At 39.3% G+C, this 15136-nt stretch overlaps 1 protein-coding gene and 1 long non-coding RNA gene across 2 annotated transcripts; one reads left to right on the forward strand and one right to left on the reverse strand.

Annotated features, from left to right (window-relative positions):
• Window positions 1–237: 237 nt before the first annotated feature.
• On the reverse strand, window positions 238–2082 carry LOC119475305. The gene is made up of 3 exons (XR_005203758.1): window positions 1958–2082; window positions 1737–1846; window positions 238–530 (listed from the first exon to the last, which is right to left on the reverse strand). It is a non-coding gene; the product is annotated as an uncharacterized LOC119475305 (long non-coding RNA).
• Window positions 2083–4782: 2700 nt separating this feature from the next.
• Window positions 4783–14859, forward strand: ca4a (carbonic anhydrase IV a). Its single transcript, XM_037749750.1, has 8 exons — window positions 4783–4936; window positions 9019–9066; window positions 9526–9690; window positions 9786–9931; window positions 11375–11467; window positions 11573–11639; window positions 11728–11891; window positions 13055–14859. The coding sequence occupies exons 1-8, from the start codon at window positions 4876–4878 to the stop codon at window positions 13232–13234; spliced, it is 924 nt and encodes a 307-aa protein (XP_037605678.1). The 5' UTR covers window positions 4783–4875; the 3' UTR covers window positions 13235–14859.
• The last annotated feature ends 277 nt before the right edge of the window (window positions 14860–15136 follow it).

Consider the following 15136-nt stretch of genomic DNA (forward strand, 5'->3'; position numbering starts at 1 on the left):
TGGATAAGTACCTCATACAACCCCACTTCAAAACACCCAAACCATCCCTTTAATAAATATCTTTAATATGACACATTAGAATTATGTCAGTCTTAGGTTTATTAAAGAACACAGAACCATTACCTGATCATTACTCTCATTTATTGTATATAAGCTCTGATCCTATTTAGACTTTTTTCATGAACTTTATAGGTTAACTGTGAGGTTTTCAAAATTATTAATAAAATATTTGTCCAATACATGACCAGTGTTCTCTTTTATGAATAATTTATGTGTAATTATTTTCTATGAGAAGGCCACTGAGAAAATAAATTCATCTTGTATTCAGATGAACTGTGCCTTTATAGGGTGTTCTGTGAAGGTTATACTTCTCATAAAGTACTGCCAGTTTGAGGTTAACATTGGTAAGAGCACCAATGAAAATAGAAGACAAGTAGACAACCACAAGCCAACAACTTCACCAAGGTATCCATGTTCAGGGATTCAGTAATGAGGTACTCACATGAAGCAGGTCTTCCTTTGACTGATTGCTGTGAGGAGAAGAATACAAAAACACAATTGATTGAAATGATAATAAGTCTAGCCACCAACCCAGTATACTGGTCCAATCAACACAGATGCAGCAGACACAGATTTCCTCATGCGTTTGTCTATTTTCATCTTACAAAATATGCAGAGTAACTGTAACTTTCCTAAAATAATAATCATTTGTTTTCTTCAGGTGAAATTAATAAAATAAATGTCTTGAGAAGAAATAAGTTAACATTTTGCTATGATGTATTTTTCTTACAGTAGTTTATTCTTGGAGTCAAAACATACATACATACACAATATACACATACTCTACATAATACAGTATACACACATGCATACACATATATACACACATACTGTACACACATACACATACCGGTCAGGGTGCCCATGTGGTCCTAATGTTATGGCCGATTGGTGTATATATACACACATACATACATACATACATACACATATACACATACACATGTGTGTTTATATATATATATATACACACATATATACAGTATATACACATATATACATACATATACATATATATGCATATACACAATACATACAAATTATAAATACATACATACATACACATACATACTGTATATACACATATATATACATACACACATACATACTGTGCATACATACACATATATACACACATACATACATACATATACATATACATAGATACACATTCACATGTGTGTGTATATACATATATATACATCATATATATACTGTATATATATACACAGTACATACACATATATATATACACTGTATATATACATGCATACATATAAATACAATATACACATATATATATATACATATATATACAGTATACATATACATACATATATACATGCAGTATATACATATCAGCCTTTTTTCGTCAGTGTTCGACTGTCTAAGGTAGGACAGGTAAGGTAAACTACTACAATCCTAATTTTATGTGATACCAATATGCCTACTGCATGTGCACATGGTTTCATTTTCCCAATTGATTAATCTTAAATGTACCTATCATTTTTAATCAATCACAACCACACTGATGTAGAGTTAAATAATCTGAGATTTAGAAAAAAAGTTTAATATTTTATTTTTGTTGCAATTTCCTTTCCAATCCAAGGAAAACACTTTCAATGTAATGTTAACTTCTTTGAGTACACAACTGGATGTTTTGAGTATAAACTCACCTGAAAGGTATCACTCCTTCCAGGTAATACACAGCACCCTGGTTCTTCTGTTAAAGATGGATCTGTTCGTCTTAATGCACCTCAGTCAACATCAACGTCATCAAATCCAACTGTTCAACATTCATGACAAGGAAACAGAATAATTACAGTAGCATCACTCACACACTGTCCACACATAACTGTAAATATGCACAACGAAATATAAAACAAAACAAACATACCTCACTATGCACACAACCAGAGAGGAAACGAGTCCACCTAAACAACATGAACTCTTCTAAACTCTTCATGCAACATCACTTTAAAACTTCAACTTCACTCCTTAAGCATCAAGAGGATAAAAACGTCATCAGCTGCATGTGTTGTTGTTGGAGGGAACCTAAACATGTCCCTGCACAACACAGCACCTACACATGGTTCCTATGTGGTGTTCATACTTAAACAAGTCAATATTGAGGAAATGAATCACATGAATAATAATATGTTAGCAAACATTACAAATAATGACATTAATAATAATTATGGCAGTTTAAAATAATTTGTTGAAGCAAGTCATAGGACTATATTTTTAAGTTCCTTGAGTACCCTGTTGGATATTCAAGACACTTTTAGTTTTTCACATTTTAATGGCATACTATACTATGACTTTTTTAACTTTTTTATGGGATGGGATACTATACTATGACTTTATTAAGACTTTTTTTATTTTTTTTTATTTCATACTATACTATGACTTTTTCGACTTCATCACATTTTATACTATGACTTTTTTAAAGGTCAAATAAGATCAAAATCCTCTGAGACCCACAATAGACCAGTTTTTGTCTTTTTTTAAGACATAGGACCCATTTTCATTCACATATCTTGAGGTCAGAGGTCAAGGGACCCCTTTGAAAATGGCCATGGCAGTTTTTCCTCAGCAAAATTTAGCATAACTTTGGAGCGTTATTTAGCCTCCTTCCCGACAAGCCAGCATGACATGGTTGGTACCGATGGATTCCTTAGGTTTTTTAGTTTTCTAGTCATACATCATATTCGATATGATATATGATATCTTCACTCTAGCATTAAAACTGAACCTGCTACAGCCTCTGAAAGACAGTCGGTCGGGATTGCCCGCAGGTGTCAGAGGGTTAATGAGCATATCAAATATGATGCTTTGCTTTTCAGTAAATTAAAAGTAAAAAAACATTATATAAAGTAATTAAAATGCTGCTTACATTGTGTGAATTGTAGTTTAATTAAAGGATCTGAAAACTCCTCCCAGCACTGGGAAGCACATTAATGGAAAAAACACTTATGCTGTCCCTCCATTTGTCCACCAGATGGAGCTTTTCTATCAAAGGTAAAGTAAGGCTGTACTTGGTTGTTGTACTGCAAGGAGACCAGCACTTTCAACAAATCAAATCAGGAGATCTTTGCATGATCACAGTGATGGATTTCTTCATTTCTCAGCTTTTTCTGGTAAAGGCTGTAAAGTCCCTCCCTCATATGAACCAACATTTCCGTGTATGAAGATGAAAGGAAAACTTACATTTACATGTTTTATGACCACACACAGTCTATACAAATCCAAGACACATCATCACACACACCATCATGCCCTTTTCCCATTGCTGGCAAAAAAAAGTCTTGAAGAAGAGCAACGCAAGCTAATTCATGTTTTCTGAGGAGGAACTTCTGCCAATGTGCCTCACTGTACTCACTCAGCATGATCAATAATTCAAGCTTGAGGGTATTCTAGGTTTCCGTTCGGTGAATGAAAATAAAAGTGACAGCTTTAACTTTTCTGTGGAAAACTTGATGGGAGATGTTGAGATTTTTTTGCAAAGCGTTGCACTGACTGGACAGGTTTTCTGGATCGGGTGAACTGGGCCGGAAAATAAACCTTTTTAAAGATTTCACCTGATATCCTCTTTTAGACGTGCGGCTCTCAGGTGAAGGTGTGTGTGTGTGTGTGTGTGGGTGGGTGGGTGTGCGTGTGTGTGTGTGTGTGTGCATTGTCTCTGTTTAACGCTCACTCTCACTGTGTTTAACTCACTTACCTGCCAGTGGTCGTTACAAACCACAGAACTTTATTTTGAATTCCAGTAGATCTCACATTTTCTTATAAGATACCAAATATGTTTGAGGTATAAAAAGTAACTAAGTACATTTACTCAAGTACTGTATTTTACAGTAGCACCTACATTTTGAGGTACTTGTATTTGAGTATTTCTATTTGGTGCCCTTTCTTTCTGTATCTATTTTCTTGTACTTATTTCTTATTTTTTGTGTTTCCTTGTAAACGCCACTCAGAGCGGAAGGCAAAAGAAGAATTTTATTGTACATGGAAACATGTTTTAACAATAAATGCTTTGACTTTGACTTAATACTACTTTATACTTCTACTCCACTACATTTCAGAGGGAAATATTTATCTGACAGCTACTTTTCCAGAATAAAATATATAATCCATGTATAAAATATGATGCATTCTTATGAATTAGTTATCAGCCCCACCTAGTAACACTGCATAATAATAATACATAATAATGATCCAATAATGAGTACTTTTGATACTGTATGAACATGTTGTTGCTATATTTACTATGTTAAATTTCAAATGCAAGACTTTTAAAAAGAGTATTTTAATTTAAACATAATATACCTTCAATAAATGATACAGAATATATCAAGTATGGTACTGAGAGTGTGAAACACAATGATTTTTCTAACCTTGAGTGTAAAGGAACAAGAGGAAGTATCTACTTAATGATATTCATGTCTTTCTTCACAGTTAATCCTCTGAGCACCTTGAGGTGTATACCTGTAGAGCAATGAGCTGCCATGCATTGATAATGAACTCCTTCAGATTCTCCACAGAGTCACACTTCTACCTCTCAGATCAGCAGGAAGTCTTTCTATCAACTCCATGATGACAGTATGATGATTGCATTAGATTTGCATGGAGCCCATTGATATTGATGGGCCCCCTCTTATCAGTGGAGAGCTTTATTAGAGGCGATGCCCAAAGGTGGGAGGGGCCACTCTTTCTTTCCTGATAGATAAGTATAAGACCCCCTGCAAGAATGCCATCACATTGGGAAAAACAAGTCATTGTGTTGCCTTGCCTTGCCTCGGTCGAGTCAGCTCCAGAATGCAGAAACTCATCCTTCCCGTTCTCCTGGCATCCTTCTGGACACTCTGCACAGGATCAGGTGAGTCTCCTTTTATTCATATAGCTGGGAAATATGTACTGGAGAATTTATTTACATTTCACTTGCCACAGTAACAGAACAGAAACTGAAAAAAATAACTGAATAATTAGATATTTATCCTCTAATATTAGCCTAATATTAGATATTTAATTTTTTTTTCTGCAGAATTTCAGCTTGTCCTTTAATATGTATTTCTTATATATGTATATTCTTATAAAATCTGTGAGCTGTGTAATCTAATCATGCAAGTGATATATTATTAATATCTGAATTAACACTGAACAATATATATGAAGTGAATGAATACATCAGAAAGCTTTTCAATGAGACCAGCAGGGTGAAGTTGCTTTTTTACCATTTTTATTTACATTCCACCTGCCACAGTAACAGAACAGAAACTGGCTAATTAACTGAATAATTAGATATTTATCCTCTAATATTAGCCTGCCAGGAAAGGAATCTGCAGAATTTCAGCTTGTTTTTTTGTATTTCTTATATATATTTATTCTTATAAAATTTGTGAGCTGTGTAATCTAAGCATGCAAGTGTTATTTTAGTAATATCTGAATTAACACTGAACAATAAGTGAATGAATCAGAAAGCTTTTCAATGAGACCAGCAGGATGAAGTTGCTTTTTTACCATTTAGTTTTTACCAGGAAAAGATTTAAAAAAGAAATTCTGCAGAATTTCAGCTTGTTTTTTTGTATGTTTTAAATATATTTATTCGTATAAAATCTGTGAGCTGTGTAATCTAAACATGCAAGTGATATCTTATTAACACTGAATAACACATATGAAGTGAATGAATACATCAGAAAGCTTTTCAATGAGACCAGCAGGATGAGGTGGCTTTTTTTTACCATTTTTACCATTTTTTTTCCAAACCGTGCCAGTCACTTTATTCAATTAAAAAGTTGATATTTTTCGGAATCCAGATAATCTAAAAAGACAGAAATCCAAAAAATAGATTCAGAAAGATGCTATGCAGAGAGGAGAAGAAAAAAAAACGTCACCAAAGAGCCATAGCTCCTCAGATGGAAGAGAGGCTCCCATCGCACCAAAACCGCTGCATGCGTAACACCTGCCTGGTCCATCACACTGATGTGGCACCGAGCATTCCAGATGTGTGTCCGACATCTGCAGCTCGATGGCATGGTGGTATGTGAGGATACAGAGAAGCTGTATCAGCTGAGCCAAAGACAAGAAGAGCAGGCAGATCCGACCGAGCTGAGAATCACTCAGAGCCTGTGTGGTCCGGACACCTCTCAGTCTCTCTCTCTCTCTCTCTCTACCTGCTCTCTGAGCCAATCACAGTCGTTTGCGTCCTCGTTGCAGCAGAGAGACGCATCGAGCTGCGCGTCTCCATCGTCTCCACATCAACTTCACAGCGGGGGATTTCTGAGGGGTTGATTTCATTTCACAGAGAAAGCCTCGAGGTCTGACACCAACACTCTAATGGAGTAAAATAAATAAATGTAATATGTGCATATGTGCAGTCTATAAAGTGGTATATAGGATGTATAGTGTAAAGTGCACCAGTGGTTAGAGTCCAAGATGGTTGCAGATAGTGCGTGTTTAAAGATATTGTACGTGAAGGGGTACAAAGAATTGGCAGAGTGAACAGGAGGCTAGTTTCAATCTCTCCTTTTCGTTTGAACCGTGTTTCTGTGTGAAAGCGCACAGTTTATGTCTGGCTCAGACAACACAATGGCATGAAAAGATCCGTCTCCTTCAGTTTCCTCCTCAGTGCTCGCTCTCTCTCTCTCTCTCTCTCTCTCTCTCTCTCTCTCTCTCTCAGCTCCATTGAAACTTCATTCATATTGTTCATCCGCTCTGCGCCTCACAGAGAGATCAAAGCTGAGCGCTGATTGGTCAGGAATTGTGCGGACAGAGATCTGATTGGCTGAGATAAAAACAAGCATGAGCCATAAAAATAGATGTTTCTATATACAGACAGGGATGGAGGAAGTATTCAGATTCATTTCTTAAAGGGACTGTTTGTAACTTTTTACACGTATAAATCTACCGGGTCGGGATCCCATGCGCGTTCGCAGAGAGAGAGTTCCTATTCATTCATTCAAAGGAGGCAGCTGTCAATCACTCGCAAACTCCGATCAAACGGTCAAACTAGGCAGCGCTGATCAATTATGAATCAATATTCTGTTATTGTAATGCCTATTTCTCACGTAAAATGTTGTCAGAAACATCTTGTAGCGTACTGTTTAGCTGTAAAATGAAAAAGTTTGCTCCGGCTGATGGGCGGTGGTTGGTATTTCCTCAACTGATCTCAACATGGCTGCCGGGTCACACACTTTTTCATTTTACAGCTAAACAGAACACTACAAGATGTTTCTGAAAACATTTGAGGAGAGAAATAGGCATTAACGTAACAGAATATTGATTTATATTTGATCAGCGCTGCATGGTTTGACCGTTTGATCGGAGTTTGCGAGTGATTGACAGCTGCTCAGAGACGGCAAGGCTCCAGCTCGGCTTTGACTGGTTGTGTTCCTCCGGTCTTTGAAATCTTGCAGGTGCCATTAGGAGCACCGGGGGACACCGAGGCACATGATTTTTTTTAACATTGCCTGTCTCATGCACTACTGTCAGGATACAGTAACCGTTTTATAATCATCAATCAATCATATTTGCTCTAATTCTACCCACTGCTGCTTTAAGTAACTATAGCTGCCAAATAAATGCAGTGGAGTAAAAAGTACAATATTTTCCCTCTGAAATGTTGTGGAATATAAGTATGAAGTGGTATGAAATAGAAATATTCAAGTTAAATACCTGAAATTTGTACTCAAAAACAGTTCTTGAGTAAATGTACTTTCCACCACTGCTCACACACAAAACATGAGCAAACATTATTTGGCTGGAATTCAACTTTTTATCGGAGCGATTTTGCAGCAAAGTTCTATAAAGAAAGCATCTTGACTGATGACTGACAAGCTTAATTATCACAGTTATCAGATGTAATTGCTACGTCTCACACAGCTGTGGTCCTGAATGCTCCTGTGATGATAAAACCGACTTTAGCTGCGGCCTCAATGCAAATTTCTGAGGGCAGAAAGTGACACATGTTCACAGCTATACCGCCCATGCTGTCAGACCATGAGGCAGGCGAAAGTGAGTCAAGGTTTTGAAATTAATCATAATCTTTTAATACCCTCAGTCAGCGCCCAGGCGGTAGTCACAGAGTAATTAGAAATTTCGAAGAATTCTTTTTTCTTCTGCAGTGTTCGCGCTCCGCTCACGCACATGCAAATCCTGCAGCAAGAATAAGAACCTATCAAAGAAATGAGCATCTCTTTATTTACAGCGACCAGTACAGTGAATGATGGTAATACCCAAATGTTTGCCCCGCTGCTACATTTATTTTCAATATTCATTATCGTGTCAGAGCAGGAGGAAGCGGCTTACCAACATGGCAAAGAAACCAAACATTGACTTCCTTCACAAACACTGGGAGCAGCCCTCGCACCAGTCGAATAGCAGAGCGGGAGACCCTCCCTGTATTTTTTCAATGGCATGGTGTGTTTTTCATAAATATTTGATTTGTGAGATAGCTGCAGATATTTGTCTCCGAGTGCCGGGTGGAAACATGCAAACCAATTGTGAAATATTAATAAACCCTCAGACAAACATGTGAGAACGGGACCTCGCTGATGCAAAAGATTGGCTCTGTGTTGATTCTGATAGCACGGAAAGATAAAGCACAAACGCCAAGGAAGACAATTCCTGTGTATTAGGGCTTTTTGTATGGCCGGGAATAACAGCCAGGAGCCAGTCCCATACATGGAGAACAATTCACTGTTTGCAGTAAGGAAAAAAAACAATTAATAAAAGGAAACATTTGTAAATACACATAAAATCTAGCTGGACGGTTGTCAGTGTTAAGAAGAAACATCCTATTCTGCCCTCACAATAGCCTCGTTGGTGTCACCCACAGGTTAATAATGCAGACTGACTGTGTGTGTGTGATCTTTACATTATTTGCCATTGACACCAAATCTCAAGTTAGAGCTGTGGGAGCTTTTGTTGCCTTGACAATTTTCTTTATTTTCTGTGTTTCAGAAAACTGGTGCTACCAGTCCCAGTTCGCCTGTGATCATCAGTGCAATGGTAAGCTCATTTTAATACAAAAAGCATAACATTGTTTGATTATAATAATAATTTTATTTATATGGTACTTTTCAAAAGCAAGTTACAAAGTGCTTCATATAGGATGTAAAACCAACAGATGAAAAAGTTCAGTTCAGAAATTGGGCTGAAGAAAACTGAAGAAGAATCTGAACCTGTGATGATAAATTCTGATTTATTGGAGTCTAACTGAAGGAAGTTCTGAGATAACCAGTTTTTAACGTCTCTAAGACAGACCTATAGTTTGCTCGGTTGCATAATACTACTGGAGTTGAAGGGAAAGCAGATCCGAGAGCTATCTAAATAAAAATGAAACTTGATATGGTGCTTCTGAAATATTTGATCTAAAGGTAACATGTAGATGGAGAAGACTCCCTGCGGTACTCCATCCATGGAGGACTTACAGTCCGCTATAACTTGTTGGTCTTTTTCTCGTCTTAGCGCCAGACAATTGGAACCACGCCAACAACAACTGTGAAGGAAGAAACCAGTCGCCCATCAACATCGTCACCAGAAAGACTTTGAAAGATGAGCGACTGACTCCTTTCCAGTTCGACAACTACCAGCAGATCTTCAGAGGCTCGATCAAGAACAACGGCCACTCGGGTGAGCATATTTTACATTAAAAATCAGATCAGCCATCATCATCAGCTGTGAAGCCTCTGTGTGACGTCCTTATGCTCGGTGTGTGTCCACTCCAGTTCAGGTTGGAGTTCCTCACCTGAGCACGGTCTCAGGTGGAGGCCTGGCGGGCAGCTACAAGGCTGTGCAGTTCCACCTGCACTGGGGCAACAACGGAGGGCCTGGCTCCGAACACACCATTGATGGGGAGCAGTATCCCATGGAGGTAACCTTACCATACAAAACACACACATCCTGTCTTTAGTCATGTTATTAAAGGTCTTATTGATAACATTTGTTTTGTCAACGAATATTTAAAAAAAGATCCACAGAGCTTTTAGAAAGGTGCTGAAAACATTATTATGATTGTGAATTAAACATTTTAAAGTTTTGGCGGGTCCAAAGTGAATGTTTCGTTTATCTCTGTGGAAGATATCTGACGTTCGGTTCTCACGTCTAACAAGGCTTGTGAGCCAATAGCAAAACGACGTTTGTATTGCGTGGTGTCTCTATCTGGGTCGTCAGTTAGTGTGGAAAAAACGGATAAATGGCTGAGATTGACAGTGAGTGCCTGGCGACGACTTGTTGTGAAGTAAATGCAATGAAATGGGGAAAGGGAGAATGTGACGTCTAGTAGCTGGTTATCAATAGCACCTTTAACTGAAGCTGGAAACTCAACAGTAAAACAGACCAACAATTTAAACTATGATCATAAAAGTGCACTTTTCAAATACGTATGTGAATATACTGTAAATTTAAAGAGCAAGGCTGGTGATATTCTATATTTTTCCCAGTAAAAGACGAAGACTAACAGTGCATTAGTCCGTCTTTCAATACTTCCCAACCTCCCTACCCTGTCTGTGGCTCCCAGCTTACTCAAGACATAAATGTTTAAAAACAGGCCAGAAATATATAGTTGTTGTTGGTTTTTAAAGGCTCAATAGTTCCCTGGACACTGTAGTTTTAGCAAACGCTACTCAAACAGGAGTGAATAGTGCATTTGTTGGGAACTATTTTCTGCCAACACGTCTTGTTTGATGTATTAGTGAGTATTTACAGCAGCAGGATGGTGTATGAAGGGTCGACTCAAAATAAACCACACTGCCCGTGTTCATTGTAGTAAAGAACCATGTGACTCATTGATGTGTTTTTTGAAACAATGGAGCTCTACGGCACAGAAAAATAAGATATATCAGGCATGGGATACACAGACTTGTTAGTAGGATCAATTCATTGTTGGTTTTTGGTCATTTCATAGAATTTGTTGACAATATATAATACCACCAGACTTATCCTTTAAATGGACAACAATACTGATTGGGCCTTTTTATGGTTGCACCAGTTCATTCTGTGACTAATTGATGATTTGTAGATTGGTTAGGAAAGCTTTATTTATCAATTAAGTCCAGTGTGTAACAATTAGGTAGAGACTGCCAGATCCTACACACTGGACCTTTAAGACACGTTTTTAAGAAAGAACTGATTAACTTGAACTGATACCTTAGGTATCTGCGTCTATTATTAGAGCATGAAATGTACTCAACAAACGTTGCAACGTCTGTAAACTGATAAAATCGTGACTTTTTTGCGGGTCCCATTTACAATAAGATTCCACTGTAAAAAATTACTTTGTGAAAAAGTGTTAACATCAGTCATTTTGTCTCAACAGCTGCACATTGTTCACATGAAGCACCAGTACACTGATCTGACAACAGCGCTATCAGACACACAGGGAGTTGCAGTCCTTGGGTTCTTCTACGAGGTAATCATTTTGAATCCTGTATTGTTTAAATTAAACTGCTATATGACAGAGCAGACCTCCAGTTGGAATGAAACAGTGCTGAAATGTTTATATTTCCATTCTCAGAGGTCCGATAGTGCAAACCGAAAGTATGACCCCATCATCAACGCTCTGCGAAGCATCAAAACTGCAAGTAAGTACTGAAGTTCAATGTAACCAGCTAAAGATATGGCTGCACAGCAGTGTTGCTATAGTTTGATCTGTGGCTTTTCTGTTTTCAGATGGCAATACGTCTCTGCCTCCCATCTCCCTGGCACAACTAATCCCAGCTGAGAAGAATATGACCTCCTATTACCGCTACAAGGGCTCTCTGACCACCCCAGGGTGCAATGAGGCTGTGGTTTGGACTGTGTTTGAGAATCCCATCCCTCTGAGCAACGAACAGGTTAGCATCAAAGACTAGAACATGTAAAGGAATGCAAGTGGATTTTGTTTTTCTAAAATACCAATTTCTTTCTTTTGGTTATAAGGTACAGTTTCTGACTTTTTATTAAAGGTACAGTGTGTTGGATTTGGTGGCATCTAGTGGTGTGGTTGCAGATTGAAACCAACTGAGTATCCCTCCACTCACTCCTCCCTTTACAGGACTGTGGTAACGTGAGCCGCCGAGTGCAAAACAGTGGTAATGCCGTTCGCCTCTCTCAGAGGCCATCCTTACCATAATAACACTACTTCAGGAGCAACGGTAGTCAGACGGTTGCTGGCGGTACCACAGTGTTGCCCTCTGCAGCTCACGTTGGCACAGTTGACAAGCGTGTCGGAGAACTACAGTGGCCTTAGGGTAACGTAAAAACACCAAATGCTCTCTCTAGAGCCAGTGTTTGGTTTGTGCTACTGTAGGAACATGGCGGACTCCATGAAGAGGACCCGCTCCCTATGTAGATATGAAGGGCTCTTACTAAGCTAACGAAAACACAACGCAATATTCCACACTGTTCCTTTAAAACTGCAGCCATTAAAAACGTTTCCCTGAATGGTGGGCGGAGATTTCTATCTAAAAGTATCTAAAAATACTAATTATTTGATTATTAGCTTATCAGTTTTATTAGCTAGTTTTCTATAATAACTTTTTTTTGTGAAATACTGGATTATTTGACCTCTTCATGACTCTTTTGAAGAATTTAAAGGGGGGATGAGGTGGAATTTGGTGGAACTGTTAACAACTCATCAATATCTGAAATGTGACAAGGGGCCCCAACCAGACACTGCTCTTTTGTAAGCATTGGCATACCAAGAAGTTTGGGAACTACTGGTTAACACGGGGCCTCATGCAGCAACATTCTCTTAAATTTATCAGTTCTTATGTAAATTCTCAATCTGTAAAGTAACTTGTAATTATAGCTGTCAGATAAATGTAGTGGAGTAAGAAGTGCATTTCCCTCTGTAGAAGAGCAAAACTATAAAGTAGCATAAAATGGAAATACTCAAACTACAAGTGCCTCCACATTGTACTCAAGTACAGTATGAGTAAATGTACTTCATTCACTGACTCAGTCAGACGACACACCTCGATGATCTAACATATGTGTTTATCTTCTGTTCCTCCAGCTGCGGGCGTTCTCCGAGCTCAAGTTTAAGGATGGCAAGCCAATGGTGGAGACCTTCAGGCCGGTCCAGCCCCTGAACGGTCGCCAGGTGTACCGGTCGGGAGGCGCGGTGATCCTGGCCAGCTCCGCCATCCTCCTGGCCGCCATCGCCACGGCCTTGAGACTGTCCCAACCTAACTAGAGCGAGGCATCCCGTGCTGCACTGCGACATTCATGGACACAATAAGTTCTGTTATCACTCCTAGGCTGAACCCTGGTTTGTGACATCTTCATCGCATGGTTGCCTAAGATGATCGACCACGTCGTAGTGCAGGCAGGCATGACTCACCTGGTGTTCCTCCCTTACAACACAGATGACAAAGGCGTTCGAGGAACGTCTTACGAAAGGTGCTGTGAGGGTTCGATCAGCATTCGTGCATGCGTAGTGAAGCAGTAGGTCTTATTTCAGCATTATGAATGTGCCATAAAGCAGGTTACCAAGCACTCAACATCAGATCTTTTAGTCATGCCCTAATTTTTCACAGCGTCATCCTATAAACACTAGCACACACTCGTACGCTTTTGATCCTCCTTGTCCAATGTCAGGTAAATTTAGTCTCTGCTTCATGTCAGTGCGAGTCGCCGATGGTTTGCGCTCTGAGTGCCAATGTCAGCCCCATGGCCTGGCACGTGACGCGTTGTTCTCAATGGGGCATGTGAACGGCACGGAGCTATTAATAGCAGAACTGAGTCAAATACACACGCTCCATTTCAAAGCCAGCGGTCAAAGGAGTCAGCAGTTTGGCTTTTCTTTCAAAGTCCAGGAGCACGCAGCGCGACCGTCAGGTGAACCCCACACGGCCGCTTGGTCAGCAGTTGGTCTGGGAAAGCGGGGGGAGGGCGAGGGGAGTGAGCTCCTTTCTCCGCGGGAATCCAGTGTCAGAAGCAGAGCTGCAGTCTATCACCTCCCAGAGTCAGAGGCTAATGACACCTGAGACAAAGATGAAGCTGCAGGGATGCTAACGCTAATAAAGTCTGGTTCCAGAGGGAGGAGGGAGCATCTGCAGCGTGACGAGACAGAAACACTTTTGAGAATCAACCTGCATACAAAAAAACGTCTCCAAACCATTATTTTTCATGCATCTCAAAACACTCGCATGAATCCGCATGTCTCGATGTTCCAGATGTTCATAATGAGCAATAAGCGTCCGTAGCCACTGGAGTGAAGCTGCACACACATAAACCGTGCTTGCCAAAATTCATACGCACACACCTCAGGCACTCCATTTCCCATTTTTGACCCGTGAAGTTCAGTGAGCTTTATCTTGAGAACATGTGACCGTGTTCATGGCTTGTATTACAGGGTCTCGGATGCACTGAATGTTATCGACTGTGAATTACACCCCACTGAGTTCTCACTCATTTATTCAGGAGGACTCGTTATGTATTCTAGAGAGAGATCTGTGCAATTTGCCAGCAAGACTTATTGTGATGATCGAGCAAAGGGATCTGTATATTTTCCATTGTTTCATAAGGCATCAAGTTTCTATGCTGTGTCATTGTACACATGTATTTATGTACTGAATGTGTATATTGATATGAGAAGCACAGTTATTGTTATTTATGTATTGCAAAGTTTATATATATATATATAGTGTTGAATGCAAACCCATATATGAAGCATCAAGTTGTTCATGACCAATCGAGTTTACTTGTGATGTTCAAGTGTATGAGATCGTCAGGTTGTAATGCTTGAACGTGTCATAAATAATATGGAGAATGTGTTCCAACTGACCAAAAGAATAAACTACTTACATGTCTTTTTAATGGCAGCCTCTTCTGTTTGCACGGGCACAATTCAAGCTATTTGAACCGGTGATCAAAACAGTATTTAGCCTCATACAGTGTGTCAGCCTTGTCCCAGCGTCTCTGCTCTATGAAAACTGATATTAGAATACACTCTGTCGGCTCTGATGTTTGTCTGCTGGCTCAGACACACAGACAAGCTTCTCACGTTCCTGTTCAATTCCCCTTCGGTCTGTCGGGAGAGTCTGAGGGCGCTCACGGATCTCAATCTCTTAATCCATTTCTAATTGACTTGTCC

Source organism: Sebastes umbrosus, chromosome 17, assembly GCF_015220745.1.
Source record: "Sebastes umbrosus isolate fSebUmb1 chromosome 17, fSebUmb1.pri, whole genome shotgun sequence".
In the NCBI taxonomy this organism is placed as follows: Eukaryota; Metazoa; Chordata; class Actinopteri; order Perciformes; family Sebastidae; genus Sebastes; species Sebastes umbrosus.

Bases quoted from the DNA above. Each gene is read 5' to 3' on its own strand.
- ca4a (XM_037749750.1), top strand. From the start codon at position 4,876: ATGCAGAAACTCATCCTTCCCGTTCTCCTGGCATCCTTCTGGACACTC. The intron at 4,937-9,018 runs GTGAGTCTCCTT...TCTGTGTTTCAG, and splicing joins GACACTCTGCACAGGATCAG to AAAACTGGTGCTACCAGTCC. The intron at 9,067-9,525 runs GTAAGCTCATTT...TTCTCGTCTTAG, and splicing joins CTGTGATCATCAGTGCAATG to CGCCAGACAATTGGAACCAC.